The sequence below is a fragment of the Battus philenor genome, unplaced genomic scaffold, assembly GCF_028537555.1.
Source record: "Battus philenor isolate CCGP_79_NKW_IND1 unplaced genomic scaffold, ilBatPhil1.0.hap1 SCAF_6, whole genome shotgun sequence".
In the NCBI taxonomy this organism is placed as follows: Eukaryota; Metazoa; Arthropoda; class Insecta; order Lepidoptera; family Papilionidae; genus Battus; species Battus philenor.
In genome coordinates this window covers 16,285,977-16,299,610 of record NW_027181726.1, presented here as the reverse complement: position 1 = coordinate 16,299,610, position 13,634 = coordinate 16,285,977, and the positions used below count along the sequence as shown (strand labels likewise).

Here is a 13,634-nt window from a genome sequence, read left to right as displayed (position 1 = left end):
TGGGTCCAAGGTTTGAAGCTAAAATAAAACTCAATGTTTTCACTCGAATTTAATTCTAAGTAAATTACAATTGACGCGGACAACAAATACATGAAAAAAATATTAAAAAAGTCATTATTTCTCTCAGCAGTCATTGTGATAGAAGAATCTAGAAATTATTAAAATATATCTCGATTGAAATGAAAATAAACATTTATTGAACAGTACGAGCTATATATAAAGTATCTTAAAATAGAGGAATTATTGAACTTAAGAAAAAAAAACTGGCAACCCAATGATATTATTCATAGGGTTGCCAGTGATATTAATAATAAAAAAATATTTTGAAGCAACTCCATTATGGCGATCATAGACTATTAAACCGCTTGGTGATCACAATAAGGCTGTATAATCTATGGTTTCTCTCAAGCCTGTAGAACTTGAGCGTGAAGATAACTAGCAACCCAAGGTGAGCAGTTACGAGGTTGCCAGTTATATTTGTAATTAAAAATGTTATGCGACAACTCATGCATCAATGCGAATAGAGTCCATCAGAATGTCAGGGCTACTATCTAGTCTGTTATGTTACTCGAGGCCGTAGAGCTTGAGCGTGCGGTCCATACTGGTGGAGGCAATATACTGCGCGTTTTTGCCGAAGCGCACGCCTGTGGCGGAGGCCGTGTGATCGTTGAACACCTTGAGTTCCTGCCACTGCCGGCACAGGTAGACGCGAACGTCAGTACCTGCGATGGCCAAGTATGTTCCGCTCTGGTCGAAGCAAAGCTCCTTGATTACATAACCCTCTTCCAATTGAATCGTCTTGAAGTTCTTCAGTTTGCGCAAGTCCCATAGTTTTACGCACGCGTCTTCCGCAGCCGTGGCCAGGTAATATCCGTTCTCGGAGAAGGATATAGAGGTGACAGGTCCCACGTGCCCAGGGAAGTTGGCCACGTTGGACTGCTCCTTGAGATCCCAGATCTTGACCTGTGAGTTCTCGGTACCGGTGCCGAAGATGAGACCGTCGGGATGGAACTGTGCGGTGGTGAGGCTGACGCCGGAGGAGTCGCTCACTTTGGTTAGCAAGGCACCGGTGCGGATGTCGGAGAATGCCCAGTGCTGGTCGGTGGACGTGGACAGCACGTAGTCGCCGGTGGGATGCAGCGACAGCCCTGTCACGGGGCCGTCGTGTGAACGCAGGATCACCGAGGTCTGAGATCTGCGCGAATAAACTCTTAATGTAACCATGCAAACTTCATACAGGTAAAGTGACGTGAAAATGTAAACATGGCTGGTGACTGAGTAAATTATAATTTTTTACTATTAAAGCAGAAAAACCTATTTCAACTTTTCCTTTTGACTACGAAAGGCCGATCAATAATTTTAAAATAAGTTTATAAGGGAAGTTAATTTTACATAATATTAATGTACAGTATTTTGCAGCTCACTTTTTGTGAGATGAGTTCAAGTTCCAGGGCTTTGCTTTCCAAAAAATGCTATGTAGTCATATGGTTAATAAGTAATCTTGTTTGTACATAGACTTTCATTAAACATTTAACCCTACCCTTGCCATCATTTATGTTAAGAAAACCAAAGCTAAGGAAGACATCACTGATACTGATTAAAAAGTTATTGATATATACATATACAAATTATTAGCCAGACATACAATTTACGCTATATTTAAAATATATAAAAAATAATTAAGACATGCTAGAAAAAATTTCATAGCAGAACAAGCAGCAATTTTGCATTAAGACTTTCTTTTCGACAAAAAAATTCTTTTGGCAATTAGACTTAAAGTAAAAAAAAATACTTACGATGGAACATTCCAGACGCGGATGGTGTGATCGGGCGAGGCGGTGATCACTGTGTCCTCGTCTGGATGATAGATGACGCGCGTCACCTTCTTTGTATGGCCCTTGAGGATGGCCACCACCTGCTCTGTGTCCTTGTTGAAGACGGTCGCGTTGCGGTCGTTGCCGCCCGTCAGCAGACGGCTCTGGTCTGACGGGTTGATGTCCAAAGCCAAGATACCAGGCACACTGGCTGAATGCAGACCCTGTCAAAAGGTTTTATTTAATATTTATTGTATTTCAACTTATATATAAACCACAAATGGAAAAGTACTAGGATATTGAATAAAAGATAGTAAAATTAATACATTCAACTACTTAGACAGATGTACCAAAGTAATTACATATATAAAATATATTTTAAGACAAGAATAATAGATAATATCAAAAAGTAACTATTGTAATAGAATCTGTCACAATGTTTTAAAATTTAAGAAAAGAACCAATATTTATCCACTTCCACACATGCAGTGGTAGTTGTGAAACAAAGGGCACCACCCGCCAGCCCGCTGATAAATGCGCATGCGGCAAACAATGCGAATTACACAACTGCCAACTGTTAAATCATACAACACAACCACCAAATGACTCAACACGTGTTTCACCCCTACACGGGGCATCTTCAGGAGTTATTTTACACTGATTAGTGCCAAACACAGAGTGTGGACGTTGCACTTTGTTGCACGGCAACCACTGCATGTGCGGAAGTGGCTAAATATTGGTCCTTTTCTTACTTAGGATGGACTTCCGCAAAATAACGCCTGATTCCATTAAATGTTTTAAAATTTGTTTTTTATATTTAACATCCCCATCAACCAACTTAAATCTGAATTTTAACAACTGTCATCTGAATGTAATTTCGTTTTATTACATAAAGAAGTTTTCAAATAGTCCAATTGTAAGCAGCAAATCTAAAACCTTTCATAGTTACCTTTTACTCTGGCGAGGGACTTTAGTAACAATAGTCATACATTGCTATTTCTTCATTATATGTTTTGTATAGCCCGTCTCCAAGTATGTTTTCTTTTTTCCTCTGAACCCTCATCCAACATTATGGTTTTGCACCATATCAACCCATACGTATCTCATTCACAGAAGCTGATTTTAGGGCGCCACCCTATATACACTGAACTTTAAAGAACCCAAAACCGTCTTCAATTAGTGGAATACCATTTACAAAGGGTCCACTAAGTGACATTTGTGCTGGCTGAGATGTCTCCAATCATGTTGTGTCCTATACTAAATGTAAGTCACATAGATTGTATACAGTATAAAAGAACACTAACAGGATGCGAAGCGAGTGTGAGGAAGGCACGGATCTGGTCTGGAGGCAGCAGGCCTTCGGGCACGGTGCGCCCGCGACGCTTGCGCTCCTGCGTGAGTGCGGTAGCACGCTCTTGTAGCCGCGCCACCACCTCGCCCGACATGCCCAGCGCCGTAACGCCGCCTGCGGGGCCTGCGCCCTCAGCCTGTGAAAAACACATTTATCATCATTTATAAGTAATGGAAATGTGCTATAACAAAGTTCCACAAGATGTCTTAGACCTTCCTTTTAATAGTTTTAAGTTGAACATCATATATATACAGAAATACATATATTGTACATATATACTATGTACTTGTACATATACTACCATAAAGAATATATAATAATATAGCATTCATTAAAACTGTCACTTATAATCAGTAAATGAATGCTCTCAGTAAGAAAAGGACCAATATTTAGCCACCTCCGCACATGCAGTTAAATAACTCCTGAAGATGCCCCGTGGAGGGGTGAAACACGTGCTGAGTGGTTTAACGGTGGCAGTTGTGTAATTCGCATTGTTTGCCGCATACGCATTTATCAGCGGGCTGGCGGGCGGTGCACTTTGTTGCACGACTACCACTGCATGTGAGGAGGTGGCTAAATATTGGTCCTTTTCTTACTTAGGATGGACTTCCGCAAGGTAACGCCTGATTCCATTAAATATTATAGAATGCTCTCACTCCGCCAAAAATCGAGCTACATAGAGACACTTGGCAATAATAGCGTGGGTACCAGAACTGACCAGGGCATGACCACTGCCACTTGGACAAGAGTGCATGAATAAATAAATAATTAATAATAAAGTAATAATTACTTACTAACCTTTGAAATTATATTCAAGGTATATAGGTAAATGAATATATTAATAATCCGATTTTTTAATTCCTTTTTTTTTGATAATCTAGCATATGCTATATTTGGCACATTGATATTGTGGTATTAATTTCCGGGTAATTTCTCTTTTAAATTTTTGTTAGCATTTCATAACAAGTATTTTTTTTAAGTTAAAATGTATGAAAATCGGTTTGTTAACTCATTATATAGTCAATATTATAATTTACACATAATTTTTTTTTAAATTTCATTTAAAAAGAGCAACTGTTGAATTTCCAGCTGGTTCTTCTTGGCACATCAGCATTCCCAGCCTTTGGAGTACCATTTCAAATGATGCAAGCATATATGTAATTTGAATAAAGATATTTTAAATTTGAAATTTGTGTATTTCTTCAGCTACTGTGGTATTGAGTCTCCTACTAAATTGATTGCACCAGTGCATGCACCACTAGGCTACCACTACACAATTCACTCATAAGATAACTTATCTAATAATAACTTAAAAATGCTGTAACTTATAATGAAATTATTTCATTGCTATCTCTGTTGATCAACTTAAATCAGCGTTCTGTGACTAACTTAGGTAAGTTTGAGCCTAAGTCCAAGTGTCTCTACCCAAAAAGCTTGATAAGCCTGAAGGTTTAAACAATTTGAATATAATAGTATATTACTCTTGTTATAACAATTATAAGAGATATACAGACATTATGGAAATTTATGTTCAAGTGTTATATAGCGCTGTCAGTTGGTTAGACTGATTCCGCTTGACACTTTATGTGGCTATCTATATTTTCATCTAGCATAGGCATGGCATAATGAACACAAAGATTACCCCATGTCTAGATCTTCACGACCCTGAATAATGAGGATAACAGTGCGAGGAGGACTTAGAAATGGAATACTTTTAAATTAAGTTTATATTGTCTTTGAGGGTTATGTTCTATGTTAGATTTAAACAAGTTCCGAAGGTTTATCTGTAAGATACGTACCACGTGTGTGGGCTGTGGCGCCACCACCGCCACCTGTGGCTTCAGCGTGGCCAACGCCTCACGCGCCGCCGTCACCTCCTTGGTGAGACGCGCTATAACCCGGCACGCAGCGTCGTGTTGGTACAGTGCATGACTCAACTCCTGTGATCACAAATCAACCAGAAATGGGTGTTTTAAATGATTGAAATTAAATATATATATATATATATATATATAAGAAATAGGTGTAAAATCATCAAAGCTTACAATCATCCTTTATAAAGTGCTCATTTTGAAATACTTATGTGACATTAATTTTATTTTTCTATTAGAATGTGACAGCCCTATAACTTCTGGCATTACAGTCTGTCAATAGACAGACAGATATTAAACAATAATTAATCTAAATATGTATTAATCTGAATTTTGAATTTATTTCTTACCATATTATTATTACGTATGTATATTATTTCTGAAATAATTGATTTTTGAACAGGGTGTACCATTCATTAATTAACCAACTTTTCAAAGCTTTTAAGGCTATTCCCAAACATCCTGTATATATGAGATTTTCACTTTTTTAACTGACTCATCATCATCATATCTCTGAAAATATATGGCTTAGAGACTTTAAAATTAGAATTTTTTAAAATTTAGAATATTCTTTTCTCTGAACATAGATCTTCTAAGAATAGATTTAACGAAATACCACCCACAAGGGGGGTTGAAGGCGATGGGAGACAGTAACATTAGAATTAATATCAATAAAATTTAAATTAAAGCAAAATGGGACACATACAAAATACTCTGTAGAAATAGAGAAGAAGAATGAAACTCCATGGATACTTTTACAATGAGAATAATTCTACAAGATAATCTCAAAAATTTTTTCAATACAATACTATTTGGCTTAACCACTTCAGTATGAGCTTCCACTATAGTTAACTGCCACAGGTGAAAACCCACAGTAAGGTCTTACCTTCAGGGACACTGAGCTCATCTTGCTCTTTAACAAAGTTTTTACATTACAAGTTGATACAGATAGGCATTACATTCACCTAATGTGATTATAATAAACTTTAATTGCTGAGACAAGTTACAACTTCTTGGTTGATGACTAAAGTCGACGCTGAGCCATATGTATGGTTTTGTGGCCTCCGAGCACTGTACTGAAGTGGTTAATTGTCACTTAACATGGGCATTATGTGTATATTTAAGGTTCACGAGTGGAAACTACGAGCTGGTGGACGAGGCGTGGGTAGGCTCCCCATGTGGATGAGGGAAATTGCTAAAAGCGGACAGCGCAGGTACCTGTCATTGTGGAGATCTTTGAGTAAAGCCTTTGTCTTGCAGTGAGTGTCCATATGCTGAAAAGTACAGCTAATTCAAATATACCTGTCTAGCAGTTTGCAGCTGCTGACGTTGTGTGAATGTGTGCAGCATTAGAGCATCCCATTCATCTTGCATGCTCTTCAGTGTAGCGGGTATTGATGTGGCACTCGGAGGTTTAGGTTTCACAATTGCTGGTGCTGAAATTATATTACGATGTTGTAGTTTACAATATTGTAGAAATAGTAGTACAAAGAGGATAGAGAAAGGGGGAGAAGTCCACCCAGTAACTACCAATGCATTGCAAGAAGGTCACTTTGAACCAGCTATGTAGGTCATCAATCCTAATCACTGTACTCCTTCTCTATAACATAATTTAAACACACCCGCATAGTGAATCCATATAATGCTAAGATGTTACATCTCTTAAATATATTTAATAAGTTACAGGTTTTGTACTGATATATGTCATCTTTTGTACCCATTTCCACATTCATCCCTAAATGTGCAGATGTTTAGTTGCAGAAATCAACTCACTGAGATAAGAAATATCTCCACCTATATTTAATAAGTATCTGTGTCCACATGTAATTTAATAAAAAATTACTTTTATTTTTGGATTAGATATTTTTCTAAAATAAAAGTAGCATAAGTTACTCCTCTTAACATGAGCTACCTGCCAGTATAAGTCCTTTCAAAATCAGTCCAGCCATTTCAGAGATTAAACAGAACAAACAAACTGATATATACTACTACTACTACTCTACTACTCCGCTAGCTCAGTGACCCAAAGTGGGTCTTGGCCTCCGAAGCGAGAGACTTCCACTTTCCTCTATCTTGCGCCATTGTCTGACATTCAATTCGCGCAAGTCTGCCTCAACGCGATCGATCCAGCGATATCTGGGTCTACCCACTGGTCTTCGACCCCTCGGTTTTTCCAGGTACGCTACCATCACGCTCCAATCCGATCCCATTCGCTCCAAGTGACCAAGCCAGCGTATTCGTTGAGCTTTATATTTGCCAAACTGATATATGCAATAAATTAATAAAAATGTTTTTTTAGCGTATGTGGGCTTGCATATTTATATTTTCATAAGTACCATATATATATTTATATACATGAAACCCAATTTTTTTATTTGTATATATTTTATATATAGGATTCTGTTCTGATTAATATGGTTCTTAACATGTATTCATTGTAAATACAGGCAATTGCAAGAATCAGGCAGCACAAAATTGCACATTGTGGTGATCTTTGAGGAAGGCCTATGCCTTGAGGTGGGGCCACATCAGCTGATGTGATGATCCATTATTGATGCATTATGTTGTTCAATAAATCTTATACTTACTTCATTTACTTATTGCTATATATGATAATAATGATTTGGTATAAAAACTATTATACAATGCAAAAATATTGTGGCCCTCAAGTAAACTATATATAGTCATTCTATGTATAGTTACACTTTGGTGATGTTCATAACTAACGCATTTGTGAGATTGCCTAATATTAAATTTGGAATATTTTATATACACATGTTCACCAAAGTGTTCCAGGTCGATCCACAGATTTCCATGGCAGACTAAGTGGTAATGGCATGGCCATTCCCAATTTTTTAGCAGAACTCATAATGATAAACTGAAATATGGGCTTGATTTCACCTATCAATCTAGGCAGATGTACAAAACCTAACATCTGTTACTTGTAACAATTTACTTATTACACATTCAATAGAAAGTCGTAACTGAAAATTTCCATAGTATGAACCAATCATCAAATTTTTTGTCACTTTTTGGGAATAAAGTAGGAATGTAGCTGCAAAGAGTTCAGGTCTGAGAACTTCTGTGCATATAAAAATTATAAAATAAAAAATGAATATTTACTGCGTATTATAACGAGCAAAAACTTTTATTCACATGTAATGTGTACAATATACTTACTTTTAATTTCGATAAGATCCTCCACTCTTAATTCTTTACCGCTAATTGGATCCACGCCATTCTCGATTATGTATTTCTCTATTATACGTTTTTCGAAGACAGCCCCCGACGACGGGGAGACTACGGGCGCTTCTGGTACCTCATTTGATACTGAAAATACGTAAATAGGTTATAATTTTTATCTATCTACGCAAAAAGTTTCGCGCCGAAACCAAACAAACTCTGAAATTAATTATAAAAACACTTTACGTTATAACAACGATTTCAAATGAAAATTTTGTTCTACAATAGGCACAAACAAAAAACGTAACCAAAATTCACCGGCATGAATATGTTACCCCTCCAGTTCATACATTTAGGTTAAAATTTTTAATTGTACATCAAACTTACTTGCACAATATAAGGCCATTGTAAATCTTGTTTCAAACAATTTTAAAAAAGAAACACATCAATAGCATTCAATGAACAAATAACAAAACTCGCACCGTCCATTAGTTATTAAGTTTACCTTACACAGATTAAACATATCAATTACTAAGTTTTGAAACTTCAAAAGCGTTGAAAGGCATAATAGATTAAAAATTACTCACGATATAACGCTAAATGAAGGTAATTTTTTAAGAATATGTTTTGAATAAATAAATATAAATGAATGAAGGGAGATTGAAGAATTAAAATTATTCTTGTATGTATTTTATTACAAAATGTAATATTTACAATGATTGATAATCATTTTGTGGTAATGAAATAAAAATCTGATTTCTTTAAAAATTATGTAAATGACCTTTATTTTAAATTATAGTAAGGTAAATATTATAATTCTTTTCTTTCAATATTACCTCTTTAGAAATTACATTTTTGCAATTAATACTTTTAACAAAATTTTAATTAAATTATTAAATACCGTATGATACCTTATCTAGAAACAATAGTTTATAAATAAATTAAGGAAACGCCTTTTCAATATTCGGACTACATATTAAAATTAATTATTGCTTGCTGTATATTCCCGGGGGACTTCGTACAGCCTAAGTTATTGGCCTGTCAAAATACAATAGAAATATTTATTTCAGAGTGATGAATTTAAAGACTTTTTATGTTTTAAAACTTTTATACACATTACCAATCATCACGTATACATAATGGAATTCTTGTGACAAAATTACACTTAGTTGGTGAAATCAAAGTCAAAAAAATATTTTATAATTTTTATTAAATTACTGAACAACAGATTAGAAATAGCTTGTGCCGGTTAAAATGGCACATCCCTTACCGCCTAAACATGTTCTCCGTGTAAAAACTTATTCTAATCGTAACTTTGTACATGGCCACTGCAAAAATACCGTAACCTATACACATCTTTGATATTTACATGTGTTAATAAAAATAAGCAACAATTTCAGAGCTCACAATTCCATCCAAAATAAAACTAATTCCATTTACCAATGTCAAAATTACAACTAATAAAAAATATAATAACATAATACTTTTATATATATCTCCTGGAGGAGTAAAACTTACTTGACACATTTTTGATTAAAAGTAAATATACACATATCATGATTAAACAGTTACATAGATGTAGCGATTTACTGTAAATGATTTTGGATATATATATTAATATGGACATAGAAATTTCAATATTAGAAACAGTTATTTTTATTGGCTTGTTGACAAATATGTACATGTCATTCATTGTTTTAGCCGATAGGCGCCCACTGTTTCACATAGGCCTCCACCAGCTTTCTATTATGGTACACAGAGGACATTGCTGAATTATAATTTATTGCATCCTGGAAATCGAACCCATGATATAGGATAGCAAGTGTCAGTCCTCTACTGTTGGGTTACCACTGCCCATCTATATGTATGAATAGATGATTGATTTGAGATTGATATGAAAACATAAATATATATCAATTGATTTAAAATTCACCTATTTAAACCATAAATATATTAAATTTGAATTAAAAATGAGTGCTCCGGTAGGAACAGGGTGTTTATATTTTAACTTTGTTATATAATAATAAATAGGGGTAATAATTATAAAATAATATAATGCTGCCAATTTTTTGACTACATAAGCCAAAGTTAACCTTGGTATATAAGACATGATTTTACATTGCAAATATGTATCGCCACATCTATTAATAACCGCTTATTATAGGTAAATATAAAGCTAATAATATAATAAAATGTCACTCCTAAATAAAACAAATCGAGTAACATTGTCCAAGAAGGCACTACCGAAACCACTTCAAATCCCAAACATATATAAAACATTTGATACTCTTATATCTCATTTATTTCAGAATTGTAAGTACCCTTTCAGTCAGACAATAAATGAAATTTATTTACATTTATTAATCTAAATTTAGTGAATGTCCCTTCTTCAATGTTAATAATCTCACCAATGTACAATACATTCGTTTACTGAACATAAAATTTCAGAAATCAAATACAATAATTGTATATACAATGCATAACTACTAAATACACTAAATTGCACTATTTCGTAACTGTATATTTACAAAAATAAATCTACATTACCAAAATATAGATTTTGGTGGAAAATTTATGTATATCTTCTCATAGTTAACATTTACAAAATCGCCTTTCTTTGGTATTGGCAAAAAACAAATGCATTCGGACATAGAAACAAATTGTTCATTGTTCCACAGCAACAAAGTAATTGAAACACAGAAACAATTTGAATATATCACAACCAGAAATACACACGTTTGTGCTGATTTTGATCGCATAGAAATGATACAGCCTAATTTTAAAACATTGTCAGCCAATTGACTCTTATATACACCGAAAAATGCCAAGCGAAAAATATATCATCAATTTGAACCTTAAATTCATAATAAAAATATTAAAATTGTTCATTGTATGTACAAAAGCACAAAGGCAGTCTTCCACAAGTCATACTCACTTTTAAAGCACTAAAAAATTATAAACAGAGAATATATATTGAAATCCATATGTACATAAAGTTATTGTTGATTTTTGCAATAAAAAGTTCATACATAAGATCATTTGTGCAGGGCGAGTCTGGAAAAGGATGAGACTGCTGCCCACATGTAGTACGTTCAATGTATGGTCTTGTTACTATTTGCCAAATTTTGGTTGTTTATTTCAACAAGACTGCTTATCTTTTAGGAAAAGAATGTCAATGATGTGGTCACGTCTTTTTTATGTAGAAAGGCTATTCTATAAGATAAAATATGTGTTAAGGAACATGAAGGTAAAATCAGAAGTTTTGGGACGAGCCCGCTAGAAGGTTAAGTAAAGTCAAGATACAAGAAATATTTAATTTTATAAATATTTAAATGAGCCAGCAAACTTATCTCAATAAAGTGGCCACCAAAGTTACCTAGCAACAATAACTTTAGGCGATATGAATACAAATATTCAATCTCTGCTCAAACCGAAATACCACTGATTGCATTGAAACTAAATTTTATCATTTTATAGTTACTGTGATCAAAAATAAAGGTGAATTTCTATATAAAATTTAAAATATTTATTTATTTGTTCAAAACAATTTTATCCCTTTCAAGTAATCCTTGACCGATAAAACATACTTTCGCCAATGCTTATGCAGTCCTTCCAACATTCTGAAATCTTTCTAATATAACCTTCAAAACTTTTTCAGATTAAGTTTTCATCACCTCAATCATGTCAAAACGACATCACCGCAAGGTACTTTTGAATTTGCTATATACTCAGAAGACTCACAGAGCCAAATCAGGCAAAAACGGTAGGTATGGATTAATATCAGTGTAATTTACGTTGAAAAAGGTGCAAAGAACCAATGCAGTATGACATCGATCAATTGAGACTTGAAGACATGAAATATCTTTCAAAATGTTTTGGGCTAAGCCAAATGAAACAAAACATAGGCTTGGCAAATGTTATAGACAGTCCTACCAATCTAGTAAATAAAGTTTATTTGCCTTCTTTCTTGATCACAGAGATAATAAGCCACAAATTTGTCAGCAAAAATTAAACGATAAGATTCAAAATCAGTTCCATATATTATTGGAAACTGAATATATATGCTTTCAATATATAATTGAAATTATGTTCTATTTATTGCAAAATGGTAACTAATGTTTGACTAAATCTTTAACCGCTTGAATCCCGGATGGTATTTAAAAAATATATCTCGGGGTTTGCAACCGGCTAGGGCATTAAAATACCTGGTGGTGAATATTGCTCATCAAGCTTTGGAAAGAGAAAATAGGCTAACTCGGACTCATAGAGCATTATCCCTGTCGCACAAAATTTAAATAGTACAGTATCTATTAGGAGCTGTTGAAACAAGTATCATTTGCTTTTTTTGATAATTATCTTCATTCTTTGTATAAAATATATGAAATTAAAAAAAATATCATATACGTAAACATAATGTGATCATGTTTTTTTATTTTATTATAACCTAACCTAAAGCCACCACTTATAGAAAATTGGTATATTTTATACAAAGAATAAAAATAGCTATTGAAAGAAGCAAATGATACTTGTTTCAACAGCTCCTAATAGATACCGGACTGTTTGTATGTCGTGTGACAGAGATAACGCTCTACAAAGCCGAAATTAGCAAATAGTCTCTTTCGAAAGGTCAATGTGCAATATTAATTGCTGGGCACTGTACTATATTATCTATTGTAAAATGTTCTAATAAGTAAAAATCTGTGCAATTGATCTTTTCTTTTCTCAACATCTGAACAGAGAGAACTAACTGAATGGGACTCAAATGGTTAAGTTAAAATACCAAGATAAAAGGATTGATACAAGAATCCATTATGAAGATCACAATGGATCAATTGACTTTCCAAATTTATTTTATATGGACAACTTGATATATTGTACAAAGATATAATAAATCTACTTATTCTGAGATAATTTGTATTGATAGTGAAGAGAAGGTGGAATTGAAGTTTTAAATATATATATATATATATATATATATATATATATATATATATATATTAGTATGGACATGGTTCACTTTATATTAGATATTTTTCAGCAAATTATATATTATCATGAATTAAAATTATGCTCTGCAAATAATTCACTTGCCTTAATATCAAACAGTAAAAATATATATACAATTATATTTAAAATATATACAGGTTGTCCCATATATCAACGTCAGTAAGAGAAAAGTAAATATGTTGACATGATAGTAAAAATAATTGTGTATATTCATTTACTTTTTAAAGGCAACAATTTTAAACACGAGGCATAGATTTTCCTATACCTCATATGATTTTGATTTGACATAATAGGACATGCTGTATATATAGTCAAAGATATCAAACAATGCGGCAAGAACTTATAGAATAAATAACTTTATTGATTCTAAAATATTTAAAACAGCAGGAAACCATAATTAAGGTTTAA

The 13,634-nt window shown here is 33.7% G+C and overlaps 1 protein-coding gene across 1 annotated transcript; it reads right to left on the bottom strand.

Moving 5' to 3' along the window:
• Window positions 1–82: 82 nt before the first annotated feature.
• On the bottom strand, window positions 83–8,730 carry Prp19 (pre-mRNA processing factor 19). Its single transcript, XM_068773499.1, has 7 exons — window positions 8,607–8,730; window positions 8,217–8,366; window positions 6,339–6,472; window positions 4,965–5,105; window positions 3,119–3,301; window positions 1,797–2,038; window positions 83–1,195 (listed from the first exon to the last, which is right to left on the bottom strand). Exons 1-7 carry the CDS (start codon window positions 8,623–8,625, stop codon window positions 565–567), a joined length of 1,500 nt encoding a protein of 499 aa, XP_068629600.1. The 5' UTR covers window positions 8,626–8,730; the 3' UTR covers window positions 83–564.
• Between the last annotated feature and the right edge of the window lie 4,904 nt (window positions 8,731–13,634).